This window comes from Papaver somniferum, chromosome 9 (assembly GCF_003573695.1).
Source record: "Papaver somniferum cultivar HN1 chromosome 9, ASM357369v1, whole genome shotgun sequence".
Lineage (NCBI taxonomy): Eukaryota > Viridiplantae > Streptophyta > Magnoliopsida > Ranunculales > Papaveraceae > Papaver > Papaver somniferum.
In genome coordinates this window covers 195117883-195133037 of record NC_039366.1, presented here as the reverse complement: position 1 = coordinate 195133037, position 15155 = coordinate 195117883, and the positions used below count along the sequence as shown (strand labels likewise).

Genomic DNA, 15155 nt, shown 5'->3' with positions numbered 1-15155 from the left:
TTGGAAAAGTTCTTCCTCGATGAAACTCAACCAACCAAGAACCCCTCCCTATATATGTCTTATTGATATTTTTTACAACTTTAAATTTAGCACCACTTTGCACTCATAAAGTATCACGAGGGAACATACTCATGGATAACATCCTCCACTTTCTCGAGGAAAATTGTAGCGCCCCAGAAGCTAGCAGCTTACTAATCCACGAGATTAACTACATAATGAGGCACTAAGGATCTAAATCATCTACTTAATAATTAATTAAAAATTTCTAAACAAAGATTATCCCAAAACTAAAGCCACTCTGAAATACATTACATGAACTCCTCTCAAACAACACATATTCAATAGTGAATTGGTTGTCAAATAGAATATAAACACAAATAAACATAGCAGAAGCTAACCAACTAATTGGACTCAAATCCTCGGAGCTTTCAAGAACTAGAACATCCATCGTCACGTGCACAACTTGATTTGTCTCTGAAACTCAAAGTGGGAATTGAGTGATCACATCACCCCTAAAAGGGGTGCCTCCTAGAAATAACAACTAACTTTCAAGTAATCACTAGTATGATTTGAAGACAATGCAGGTTTTGCTGATAACCGATAAAATGCGGAAAACAGATAAAACATATTAAGATAATAAATTTCACTGAAATATAGACTTCTACCAACCAATCATTCGACACACATTCACAAAAATAGTAATAGTTAAGATACATAATCCTTCGCAGTAGTAAGGTGTGACTCTTGCGGATTCTTCAATGATCATTACAGCGCCTGAGGTTTGTAGCCCCGTAGTCATATAAAATTTGTACCTTACCAGTACCTCATTATACAAGAACTCTACATAGCAAGTATGCAAATAAACTAATAGTGACAATATTATATCCAACAGATGAATCCAATCATGGAGAGCCATATCCGCCCACGAATTAAATCCAACAATCACATACAATACTCCAAACATCATACTCTCTAAATACTAAAAAAAACTATAATAGCTTTTTCGAAGTAATTGTTTTTAAAAAAAAAAGTAAACATTCATGCATACAGAACTTGTTCCCTCTTTGATAATAATACTGGTTGCTTTTACGTCCCTGTTAGGTTAATACCGGATGCTTTTATGTCCCTATTACAGAACTTAAAGGGTAGATATAAAATGAAAATATGAAGGAACTTATTCTATATACCACAGAATGGAAATTTCTTCTTCCCGTAACATTTACATATTCAATTGAATCATACAGATACTTTTCAGTCAATAGAAAGAAGAAACTTTTAAAGATAAATAAACACAGACATTAGTTGTTTCTGAAGATCCAAACTCATCCCAAAATGTAAAAGAAATCTAGTTTGTAGTACACACATACAATACATGCATACATATCTTTCTTTATAATAAGAGACCCCAAATTTCCATATGTCATGTCTACAATCAATCTATATTGTAGTTAATCCATGTCAGTGATCAATCCATGTCACCATGCCAACTCATCCGCAACCAAAGAGTTGCAACCATTGTACCAAAGGTACAATTTCAGATACTAATTTTCCTGAAATATGTCGTATCATATAGTATCAAAGATATGCATGAATCTTACAAAAGATAGATTTGTAAAACAATAATGAATACAAGAGAGTTCGTTATCGATTCTCACCTCTCTTTTGATGACAAGCCACGACTACCTTGAGATCCTCAATCCGTTGGTTCATCATTTGAATCGATCATTGTTAATAAAGACTAACTGTTATTCAGGAAATCACTTTAAGAGTTCAGCCAATAGGCTCTTACAATTCTCATAACATAATATTATGCAAGTCTCTAATTATAGGCTAAGTGAACTATCTAATGGTTCTAAGTCCATTTATGGTTTTACATCTTTTTATTCTCTACATTTAGCATATCTAAGGTTTACTAATTCAATTAGGTCGGTTCTATAGTCTATTTGAATAGTACTAAAAATATATACAACTTTGTAGAAGGAACCAAAAGCTAATTCGGACCATAAGGGGTCCAAATCATCAAAATAGGAAAACTATACCTAAGCCCAAGTTCACCAAACCGTCCCGTTATCTAAGGCCCAGTTCTTTCGGGTCAACTAACGGTCACTAACGGTCAAAGGTCAACTAACAGTCAACGTTTAAGTTCGGGTCGAAGTCCAGTCAATGGTCAACAGGTCTAGGTCAGGTTAAATGGTTAACTCGGTCAAGATTGTAAAGACCCTCAAGCTCGTCAACGCTATTAGACTAGTCAAAAGACGATTAGCCGCTAATGACTCGAGTAGTTAATATAGTTTCTAATTATTAGAAGTTAATATAACAACGATCTAGATACGAAATTAGTATCATTGAATAAGTCTGGAAAAGTTGTGTGAATTGGGCTACTCGAACGTGTCATTTTGATACTAAATGAAGAAGGTATCATCAGATTAGTATGAAGCGCAAAATAGTCTTTTGCTTTATGCCGACCTGGCGTCCCTTATCCAGAGTGTTGGGTGCCTCAGTAATTTGGCTGTCCTTAACTTCACCGAACCAAGAAGATAAACTATCTTCTCTTATTCTTCTTTCTTATTCATCTTCATTCTTCTTTTCTTTTCTTCTTCTTCTTCTATTCTTCTCCTCGGGCAATTCTGAGAATTTATTCGGAGGCTGTGTTATTGAAAAGAAACGTACGGTAAACTTTAAAAACTGATGGAAGTATGAGAGTGTTGATTCGATTCCCATATTCAGAATTCTCAGAAAAAGGTAAATTGAAGATTAAATTTAGGGTTTCAGTTGATTGAAATTTCTTTGTGAAATTGTTGTTGTTTATTAGATTATAGATGGGTTTGTGTCTAAGTGAAGTATAGATGATTCTATAGGGTTTATTTTCAGTTTCTCAGTGAATTGAATTAGAGTTATGGTTTCTCAGAGGATTGAATTTGAGTTCGGTTCGAGTGATGATTAAGATGAATATGATGGTGATTGAGGTTAAGATATTAATTCAGGGTTTTGCAGAGAAGAAATATAAATTAGGGTTTGGGATTTTATTTGGAAATCAACTGAATTGTTTTAGAAGAAAGATGAATCGATGAAGTAGGGTTGCTGTTGGTGATTTAAAATTAGGGTTTTGTGACCATAGAATGTTGATGAAAGTGAAATTTGTGATGAACTTAGGAACATGATGAAGATTGAATTGTGGTCTTAGTTTGAGGTTGTGAAGGGGATATTTTGATTCAACTGAACTGGTGGTGCTAGTTGTGTTAATTAGGAGGTGTTTTTTTGTTTTGTTTTGCTTTCTTTCTTTGTTTCCCTCTTCTGAATCACATAACTTTTATTAATTTTGCAAAATTGTTACAACCCAATTACAAGGAAACATAAACTTTCAAAACAAAAAAACATGCCCATAAACTTGTTAAAGAACATGCCCATTACTTAAAATACATCACTCCTTTTTAAAGATATGAAAGTAAACTTCAACCAAATCTAAAGTATTCAACATTTGGTATTTCAACTCTTGGCAAACACTGAGGTCTTCCCATATGGATTTGTCTTTCACCTGCAACTAATAATGCTCCCTTCTTTGCCATACAATCTGCTGAAAATTTAACCTCACTGTAACAATGCTGATACTTTATCTGTTTGAGCTTCCTTGTAGCCATATGCCATCTACCTTTTAGAAACCATGAAACTCTCCCCTGAGCAAATTCTGCAAGAACAGATTTTGAATCTGACACAATAATTATCTTCTGCATACTCCATTGAATTGCCATCTCCAATGCACACATAATACCATAAGATTCAGCTAGATAATTTGAAGCAACACCAATACCTCCGAAGAGGGTACCCAACACCTGACAAGCCGAATCTCTGACAACAACACCAAATCCTGTAGACCCAGGATTTCCAAATGATGATCCATCACAACAAAACATTACAAAGTCTTGTTCAGGTGGTAACCAATGATATATTTTAATATATTGGAACCTGGAATGTCTAAGACCCAACTGAAACTTTTCAATTATCTCATTATCATAATTTTGATTCCACTTGGTACCAGTAATTCTCAATGCACCCTCATTCACTAATTTCATAACTCTTCACTTGAATCCTTGCATATTTGGCTTAATGTCTTCAAAAAATCTCTTGTTCTTCTGAAACCACAGTTCTTTTAGAATAATACAGGCTGCAGAAATCCGAACCTGTTTAACTAGTGGACTACAATTTGAGGCACATTTACATATGTCTTCAAAAGATTTTGTCACTTTGAACTGAAATATAGAACATATTCATCTCCAAACTTCGGTACTGAAATTACACTCCCAGAGCAAATGATTCATACTATCTTGTTCAGTTTCACAAATGCAGCATCTTGAGACAATTTCATATCCATTCTTTACCATATTTTTGTCATCATTGTATATCCCTTGTATAAGCTTCCACATATTTCTATCTACAAAGGGATGAATAAAATGTGTCCATAAGTACTTTGACCAGTTAAATGACTGTTCTCTATGCCTTAACTTGTTTACTGCCTCTGAGATTGAGAATTCTCCTTTTAAGTTTCTTGTCCATAATAGAATATCCTCACCTCCAAGGACTTCAGGAAATTTAAGATTATGAAAAATCTGATGAAGCTCATTATTATAAGACCACACACCATTTGACAAGATATCTGAAACTTTCAAGTTTATATTCTCAGTAAAATAACTATGATGTTTAAATCTATCAAAAAGAGTGCCATCTTCTATCAAATGATCAAACCAGACATAAATATTTTTTCCATTACCAATAATCCATCTTTTGTCTTCTTTAAGAGATTCCCATGCCAATTTTAAACCTGGCCAAACTGTAGATTGCTGCCACTTAGTGCTTCATTGACCATTTTTATCCTTGTATTTTGCATGAAAAAATAAGGCCCAATCATCTTTTGAATTGCATATTTTCCACATCATCTTCATAAGGAAAGCCCTGTTAATAACAACAAGTCTTCTAATGCCTAATCCACCTTCACTAAAGGGAGTACACAATTTTTTCCAAGAAAATTTATTGTACTTTCTAGTATCTCCATCACCTGACCAAAGGAAGTTTCTCATGATTCTTTTACAGTTTTTAATGACTAATACAGGTCATTTATAAACTGTCATATTATAAACTGGAATACTGCTAAGCACCGACTTAATCAAAACTAATCTTTCTTGAGAAGACAGTAACTTACCTTTCCAAGAGGCTAACTTTGTTTGCATTATTTCTACCATTGGCCATACAGTTGATACTTTCACCCTTCCAGTTGTAAGAATCACTCCAAGATACTTGTCAGGGAATGCACTTCTTTCCATCTGAATGATATCATTTATCTGATTTTTTTCTTAGATCTGAAGTGCCATCTATTAACAACTTGCTTTTACTCTTATTTATAATTTGGCCTGAGCATTTTTGATAATCCTCAAGAAGTTTCATAAGATTTAAAATACTTTTATTAGCACCATTAATGAAGATAAACACATCATCTGCAAAGAATAAGTGAGTTGGATGAATACCTTTTCTTTCAACCATTGGACAGGTTAAACCTTCTTGCACCATTTGAGATAATCTTCTACTCAAAGCTTCTTCCGTTAACACAAATAAGATGGGAGACAGAGGATCTCCCTGTCTCAGTCCTCTACCCATTGAGAAGAAACCACAAGGACCTACATTCACCATTAATGAGATTTTTGCAGATTGAAATAAAATATGAAGCCATTCACACCAATTTTTTGAAAAACCAAATTTCTGCAAAACTTGAAACAAGAACTCCCAGCTAACAGAATCATAAGCTTGGGAAATATCCAGTTTTAGAGCTACATTTCCACATCTTCTCTTTTTAGTCATTTCAACCAATTCTGAAGCTAATAATATTTGGTCTTGAATACATCTGCTCTTAACATAAGCTACTTGTTGTGGAGAAACCAACTTGTGCATCAATGTACTCATTCTTGTAGCTAAAATTTTGGTAAAAATCTTGAAACTGGCATTACTTAGACCAATTGGTCTAAATTGATTTGGATTTCTTGCACCTTCAGTTTTAGGAAGAAGTACTAAAAAATTGGAATTTAGGCCTTTGGGAATTAATTTTCTTCTCCATCAAAACTGAATGGCACTAACTACATCTTGATTTATAACATCTCAGCATGCTTTGTAGAAAATACCTGAAAATCCATCAGGTCCAGGAGCACTGTCTTGATCCATATCGAATAAGGTTTTCTTAATTTCATCAACATCTGGAATTGCCTCTAACATATCTTGGTCTTCATTTGTTACTACCTATGGTATGCCTCTTAGCATATGATCAACATTCTCCACTTCCTTGTACTTAAATTTATTTTCAAAATGTTTCACCAATTCATTCTGTATTTGCTTTTGATCAACAATTATGTTCCCTTTACCATCTTCCAATTCAATTATCATGTTCCTTGCTTGCCTGATTTTAAGTTGTGCATGCAAGAAACTAGAGTTAGCTGCTCCTTCTTTTATCCATTTAGTTCTTGATTTTTGTTTCAGAAAAGTGTTGAGTTGTACTTCTTTAGAATTATATAAGTTTTGGGCTTCCACCAAAGTATTAAGAAATGCCTCATCAAATGGATTATTATCAGAATTGACCATTGTTTCTTGCACTTTTACTTCTGCCTCCTTAACTTGTACATTTATGTTCCAAAACACATTCCAATTCCAATCCTTAAGAATCTTCTTTAATTTTTTTAGTTTCCGTTGCAAGATAAAAGCTGGATCACCTATTATTTCTTCAGACCAACACTTTTGTACTACTTCCATAAAATTTGGATGTGAAACCCACATCTTTTGAAACCTCATAGGAGCATTTTGTGGCTTAGGAATTTGAGCACCACCACCCAGCAAGGGAGCATGATCAGATGCAACTCTTAATACCACTTTATAACTCCAACCTTCAAATTTTTGTAACCACAAAAGATTGAAAATTGCTATGTCAAGCTTGCATAAAATCTTTTTATTTCCATGTTGGCAATTAGACCAAAAGTGTTGAAGACCAGTACTAGGAGCTTGTATTAATTCACATGTATCTAAGCAATTATTAAAATCCATCATTGAACTTCTATTTGGACTTTTACCTCCAATCTTCTCTTCAGCTGAAGTAATAGCATTAAAGTCTCCAATAGCTAGACAGGGTTGATTCAAATCACTTATCATTTCCATTTCTGACCACAAATATCTTCTTTGAACAAGACTCACATGAGCATGAATACCATATATAAGAACACCACAAAAACCAACAATTATCATTTGACTTGACATAGACACTACTGTAGGATTAGGTAAATTCTTATTCCAAAAAAAAGCCATATATTTCCTTTTTTATTTGAGACTGAATTATGAATCACCATGCTTTGCATACCAGGTAGATTCAATTTATTGTAAAATGAAGACGAACAAAAAACTTTAGGTTCTGCAACCCATACAACTGAAGGATTAAATTGATTTATTAGAGCCCATAATTTATTTTGAGACCTGGCTCTTCTAAGGCCTCTTAAATTCCAATATAAAACTCTCATGGTTTGGATTGGAGGATTTTTGCGCCTCCATTTCCTTGGTTTTTTCTAAAATTGTACTTACTAGGTAATTGAGAACTAGATGAAGCTTGATTAGTAGTTACCTGACCATTGTGATCTCTTTTTCTCCTGAATTAGTAGATGAAGATGGAGGTTTTTGAACTACTCTTGACCAGGTAGTTACATGAATCCTTTCATAAGAAACTGTACCATTCTTACCATTAATGAACTTGGCTTCACTTTTTTCTATAGAATTTTCCTCTACCACTTTTAGAATCTTTGTAGGAGTTAGAATTTCATGTTCTTGTTTTTCAACACTAGCTTCCTCCACAATCATTTCTTCATCTTGTAAAGAACTAAATCTTCCATTTGTTGTGAGAATTTCATTATCAGATGCAGGATTAACAATGCCAGGTGCCACTGGAGGAGGAAAAATATCAAAAGGTTCTTGAATATTATTCACCCGAGGCTTATCAATTGGTTTCTCCACATTCTCTGTAGGAGATTCAGTGGGATGTTCCATAGAAGAATTCTTCTAAAACCTGCATTCTGATAAAAAATGACCAACTATTTTGCATTTAAAACAAAATTTTGGAAGATTGTTAAGAACAACACCCTGAGAAAAACTTCCATATTTTGTAATAATTCATAACTTGTTTGGAATTGGATTTGCTAGGTTCACTTTAACCAAAACTTTTGATGCATCATCAACTTTAACAGGATTACCAATTGCATCACAAATAGTGAACAAAGTTTTTCATCCCAGTGTTCTAAACATAAACCAGTTAGAGAAACCCATACCAAAGCATGAGAAGTTCTTTGATTTTCAGGTCTAAAATTAGGAATCCAATTCCGAGTTCTCAACACTTGATCTTGAACATCCCATCTATAATTTCTGATATAATTTTGATCTACTTCATTAGATAATGTGATAGTGAAAAACCTTTACCCAAGGAATTAAATGATAATTACCTGTCAACTTCCAACGATTTCTCAAAATAGCCATTGCATCAACAAATTTAATTCGATGAAAATCTAATCTACCAATCAATGAAAATTTCCATGATTCATACCTGTTGTTATTCTTATCCTCAATCAAAGTAATTGAAGGTCATTTTTCAGATGGTTCTGAGATGTTAACAACCCTAGAACCACTTGCAGAAATTTCTTTTGCCATTTCACTTTCCATTACAATTATTAAGGATACTTTATTTCCAAGTAACCTTGAAAGTAGAGACTAATTTTCACCTGATTTATCTGATTCACCTGAAACTAGCTTGAATTTAATGAAGAAAGATGAAGACCTAGAGAAATTTTTTTGAACTGAGTTTGTCGTTGATTTGCAGAGACCAGGAGGTGTTGTATCTAGAGATGGTGGTTGTTACTGTATTGAGGTTTCAGTTGTGGTAAACTGATGTTGGGGTGGTTTTGAAGTGGTGGTGATTTCTGAAAGAAGTTGAGTTGCTGGTGGATCTTGAATGTGCAGTGCTGACTGAATTGGATTTGAACTGCAAGTGGGTATCAATACTCAAATATGAATTGACGTGATATAAAACTTGTGCGTGCAGGTGTAAAAGACGTAAGATGAAGATGAGATGAATCTGATAGAACTGAAATTACGGAAATATATAAGGTGACTATGGTGGTAGTCTAGTTGAGATGGGTAGTTGCAAATGAAGTTGATTTGATAGTAAAGGGATTGCTAAATTTAAAGTATAGTTGAGATTGGCGTGTGCTGAGAAGGATTGGGTCTGTGCGTGCTGTAATTGTTACAGGTGAAGGTTGAGTTGTTTTGGGTACAGGTATTAGTGAAATGGAAATGGAAATAAAGATGTATGTAATTGGTGGTGGCAGTATTTGCTGTGATATGAACTTGAACTAGGATTGAGATAGGTGTAGAAATGCATGTTGAATAATGTTTGTGAAGTATGTTTGCAAGAAGAACTGTTCGAAGCTGAAGTTGCAGTTGATGAGTGCCAAATATTGTATATTTTTATCCCTTTTTGTTGGCAATTTACTCATCTTTTGTGCATTAATTCTACATTTTATCCCATATTCTGTATTTTCATTGTTTTCAAGAATAAATATTTTTCTTAATTAATTTTGTATTTTTAGGTAATAAATGAAGTTTGGATGAATTGCGGAGCGGAAAAGAGCAGAAAAGTAGTAGAAAGCCGGAAGAAATTACGCAAGGAAGCCGCGAAGAATGGTGCGCACAAGTCCAAAAAGACTAGAAATGGGCTCAAGAAGGAAGAATTGCTCTTAAAGAAGATATGGTCTTGGCATACCCAAGGCCCAAAACCCTTACCCAAACCCATTTCCTATATCCAAACCCGCCTCCATCTTAAGCCGTCAGATCGGATCACATCTAAATCCAACGGTCTCTTCAGAAGAGTGCATCAAAATCTGAAGTCTCTGCCAAACATCATAGTTCATAAATTCCAAGCCTTCAGATTAGATTGCATTTGAATCCTACGATCGCTCCTATGCCCGTGCATCAAATCTCGATACTTCCGCTCAACACTACAACACCTAACTCCATCTGGCGTCGTTAAATTTGTTGTATTGTATAATCCAACGGTCGCTGCAGGATCCACTTCATGTCGCCGTCAGATTGATCTTTCATCTCCATATCCCACGGTCGAGATTCGCCAAACATCGAACTCGATGATCCCGCTACACACCATAGCGACCGAACCCTATGACCTAACCAAACATCCCCTTCTTCCCAAAACAATCGACCTTCACCTTCTTCCTCTCCACCATACCCTGTGCAGAACCACCACCATCACCCTGCAACAGCCATCTCTACCACCTAACCGCCACCAAATTATCTAACCACCACAGCCCACTCTCACCACCTAACTCGTATGATGATTTTCAATCATCTTCATCAATTCCACACGCCACTGAGGTCGAGTGATTTTGATGAAAGTGATTGCATGTCTTCAAATAACGACAGCAAGGCTATGGAGAGGTAGAGGAGTAAAAATGGAAGCATGGGTCGAGAAGAATTGGGAGTTATCACATCAAATTAGGTAAAATATCTAACCCTAATTTTGACTGATTTGGGGGAAACTTGTAGAACCCTAATTGAGTGTTGTGGACTATAAATTGAGGGTTGTGGGTGTGTTGTAAGAGATATCTCTGGACTAGCCAGTGTATCCCCATGAGGGCTGGACTAGCCAGTTCCTCTTGGGTAGATTTTTCTTCCCTGTTTTGTATTTATAGATTTAATTTTAATTTTCAATTTTAATTCCAAATTCAGTTTTAGTTTATCTTGTTTCAATTCAGTTTGTTTTATGTTTTAATTCACATTTCATTCTAGTTCACATGTTAGTTTGTAGTTCTCTGTTTAGTAAATGTTTTTTTGTTGATGTTTTGTGAGCTCACATGTGTATGTGTATAGCTAGGCTGAGATGATGCCTTAAGTCACTGTTAGTGGTGGAATGTTAGGTTATAATTCATGTAAATAGAATTGATTGAGAAATGGAGGAAATTAGTGCTCAACTGTGCTTGTGATTGATTGTGCTGTCAAAAGACAGTCAATGCTAGGAGTAAACAGTTGAGCAAGCTTTTTATCTTTCCATTCCATTTATGTACGCCCTGGAACATAGGCAGGATTGAACCTTCACCTAGCTCCATTAGGGACAGGGATTTAACATAGAATTACACTATCTGGCTAGGTCACAAGGTGGATTCATAACCTAGTTGTGTTGTTTCTCTGTTTTGTATCTGTAGTTTTTCTCCCTTGCCATTGCCCTTGGCTTAGGCCTTGGTTTGCAACTGTCTTGATTTATCACTACCACATTGCCACTACCATACCATTGTATATGCCACTGTCACCTTTAACTCACCTTGTATAGGCCCTGTTTTGCTCTATTTGCTTCATTGTGTCATTGTCACTCATTGCATTTAGATTAACTAGCTTAGGAATGCTTCAATACACCCCAAGTCCCTGTGGAATGACCCTGTCTTGCACACATTACTACAATTTGACCCTGTGCACTTGCAGGTATCACTGTAGGCATCCATTTATTGTCTTATTTTCACATCTTTAAATGCCTACCAGCAGTTCATAGTTAATTGCCGTTGTTGGAAATGAGATGTACAAATGGATTTTAGTTTTGTAATTGGAAGTTTTAGAATTGTAGTTGGGTATAGAGTTAGAAATGCATTACTTAATCTTGACATGTTTTTGTGTTGTATTATGAATTGTAACCTGTTAGTCATCCCAGTTGTTTGATTGAATCTGTTCTTAGATGACTCGGTTAATCTGACTGAGTCTAATGTGAACCTGCGGTGCTTCTGAAATCTTCTTCTTTAGTAACTGAAAAGCGTCTTCATGGGTTTGTTTCCATTCAAACTATGCCTTAGCTCCCGTCAAACTATGTAGTGGCCTTGCAATAGTCGAAAAATGCCGGATACACTCACGCAAGTATGTGCAAGCCCCTAAAAAACTCCTGATTTCAGTTACAGTACTAGGTCTATGCCATTTAGTGATTACTTCAACCTTCCTTGGATCAATCTTCCGTTTTCCTCCACCAACAATGAATCTGAGATACACCAACTTCTCTTTTCCAAACTCATACTTATTTCCGCTCAATTTCAGATGGCCTTCATGAAACACTTTAAACACCTTCTCAACGTGAACGAGATGTTCTTCCCAAGTTCTGCTGTTATATGAGGATATCATCCAATTAAACAATCACGAAATCTTCTATAAAAGGTCGTAGCAAATCATTCATCAAACACATAAACGTTGCTGGAGCATTACACAAACCAAAAGGAATCACCAACCATTTGAACAAGTCTTTTTGAAAGCAGTCTTCCAAGTATCATCTTATCGTACTCTCACTTGATGGTAACCGGATTTGAAATCTAACTTTGTAAAGACTCGAGCTTTTTCCAACTGATCCATCATGTCGTCTATCCTAGGTAGAGGGTAACGATTCTTGATTGTGATATTGTTTAATATTCTATAATCCATACACATACGTCGTCCTCCATCTTTCTTTGGTACTAACAATAACACTGATCCACAAGGTGAAGCACTTGGCATTATTATTCCCAAATATAGAAGTTCCTGGACTTGTTTCTTGATCTCATCAGATTCCTCTACGGATGTGCGGTAAAGACCTACATTAGGTAGAGAGCTCTCCCCGGTCAACATGATCTCATGCTTCACACTCCTATTTGGCGGTAATCCCATGACATCTGAAAATAAACCCTTATACTTCAACTTCAACCTTTCTGGGTCTCCTTATTTTTGTGCAGACAAGGCTGCCAAACAGACTCTACTCGGCTTCTACTCAAGAGAACGGATCACAAGGAGAACGAACTTCGTGATAACATTCACCAACCGCTTAGCCTGAGTGGCTGTGATTAAGCTTGTTCCCTCCAGAGGAGAATCTGTATCTAGAATCCCAAAACTCTCTCCATTCATGGTGAAGGTGTACTTTTGCTCCCTCCTATGTAGAGTTGCATCTCTATTCCATAGGTAAGGACTACCTAGTACTACTTTACATACATATAAAGGTACTACGTCACATGTAACTTCATCAATGTATGACTCATCAAAAGCAAACTTGAATGTACACTGCTCTCCAACCTGTAGCCCTCCTTCCTTTTGAAGCCACTCTAAAGGATAGGGTTTTGGATATTTGAAAGTATTGAAACCCAACTTATGTATCAAAGAATGTGAAAGTAAATTCTTCTGACTTCCCGGGTCAATAACAACATCAACCAATGATGTTTTGACTTTCATCTTCACTATGAAGAGTCTCTCCCTAGGATCATCTTTTAAATGTATTTCCTTTGTCCGTGCCATAAGTGGGAGTTTTGATTTGGGTTTAGTTAGTCCTTGGACTTCTTTTGGAGTTTGCGCGACTAGTGCTGCCTTTTTGGCTTCTTTTCTATGCACCCCTTTGGGTTTTAGATGATGGTTCTTTACCCAACACTTACCGATAACATGACCCGACTGTTTGCAATGGGAGCAAGTCAAACCTTCCTTGTCACTATACTTCCCATCATATTTTCTCATTTCACCTCCTTTCACAGTGATACCTCTAGATTTTCCCTTAGTATTTCCCTTTGAGTCATATTTCTTAAGCCTTCCTTCAATAACATTAGCTTTTATACTTGCTTCAGCAATATTATCTACTGAAAACATATTCAACTCCTTTCGTATTGTAGATGGTGGATTTTCAACAAAGGGTAGAATTGTAAAACTATACTCCAGATTCGGCAACCGGATGAGTATTGAGGCTCATGTCTCTCATCAAAGCATGAAATATCATGTCATAAAATCTCTGAATGAGAAGGTCGTCTCTCAGAGTACATGTAGATGTGTAGTCTCTCAGCTGAGGCCACAATAAATTTCATGAATACTGAGAAATTTCAGTAATTACTCTGGATACGGCAATCGGATGAGTATCGAGACTCATGTCTCTATGCATGAAAGATCATGCCACCTCTGATGGAGAAAGTCTCTCAGGGAAGATGAAGATGTGTAGTCTCTTAGCTGAGGCCACGTCACATCTCATACTGTATAAAATCGAAAGATTGGGCGGCTCCTAGACAGCATGTCTGCTAGTATAGAGCGACAACGTCTTCGTGATGTAACCAGGTTTTCCCCGACTATGGAAGAGGAATATGACACTCCATCAAGTTCATATTGCTAAACCCTCATATAATTAATGCTCCTAGACAGGAAGCCCTTCTAGTACAGAGCCACCAATTAATTATCTTAAATCGTCTGAATATCCAGCAATATTCAACGAGCCATCGTCTGAATATCCATGTAGATGGTGGATTTCGACAAGCGCTAAAATCGTAAACTCATAATTGTATGAAGCTCTGATCCAACAATCAGACGTGAGTATTGAGACACGGGTCTCTCATCGAATTCTCAACGAAGAGTACTTTCTCTCAGAGTACATGTAGATATGTAGTTTCACGACTCGACAACGACATATCTCATGAATACTGAACACTTTCAGTGATTATTTCTATATACTATCACGAGATGAACGGCTCCTAGACAGCTTGCTCTGCTAGTATAGAGCGATAACGTCTTCAGGAACAAACAACGAGTTTACCCTGACTATATAAAGGATATGACTTACCGACAAGCTCATATCGGGATAATTAATGCTCCTAGACAGCTTGCTCTTCTAGTATAGAGCCACAAAGTTAATTATTCCTAATTAAGATTAATTCTGTCGTGACATTCACTACTGAATTCCCAGAATAATCTATTATTGCTCCTATTCCATGGTCGAATCCACGACTGGTCCATGGAATGGCAATAAAAATTGCTCCTATTCCATGGTCGAATCCACGACTGGTCCCATGGAATGGCAATAAACAATTGTTCTGATTCTATGATCGAATCCACGGCTTGATCTCATAGAATAACAATAACTATATTATCTCATTAATCCGATTTCATGATCGAATCCACAACTGGTCTCATAAATGTAATAGATAAAAATTAATTACTCTGATTCTATGGTCGAATCTACGATCCCATGGAATGGTAATGCTCACTTTATTATTCTGAATTCGTAGTCGAATCCTCAGCTGATCTTATGAATTAATAATAAACATCTTATT

At 35.9% G+C, this 15155-nt stretch overlaps 2 protein-coding genes across 2 annotated transcripts; both read right to left on the bottom strand.

Annotated features, from left to right (window-relative positions):
- Positions 1 to 3452: 3452 nt before the first annotated feature.
- LOC113313051 lies at positions 3453 to 4070 on the bottom strand. Its single transcript, XM_026561776.1, has one exon. It carries the CDS (start codon positions 4068 to 4070, stop codon positions 3453 to 3455), a length of 618 nt encoding a protein of 205 aa, XP_026417561.1.
- Positions 4071 to 6279: 2209 nt separating this feature from the next.
- On the bottom strand, positions 6280 to 7185 carry LOC113313050. Its single transcript, XM_026561775.1, has one exon. It carries the CDS (start codon positions 7183 to 7185, stop codon positions 6280 to 6282), a length of 906 nt encoding a protein of 301 aa, XP_026417560.1.
- Between the last annotated feature and the right edge of the window lie 7970 nt (positions 7186 to 15155).

What these genes read in the sequence shown, in the direction of transcription:
- LOC113313051 (XM_026561776.1), bottom strand. Translation starts at nt 4,070, where the DNA reads ATGAAATTAGTGAATGAGGGTGCATTGAGAATTACTGGTACCAAGTGG.
- LOC113313050 (XM_026561775.1), bottom strand. Translation starts at nt 7,185, where the DNA reads ATGGAAATGATAAGTGATTTGAATCAACCCTGTCTAGCTATTGGAGAC.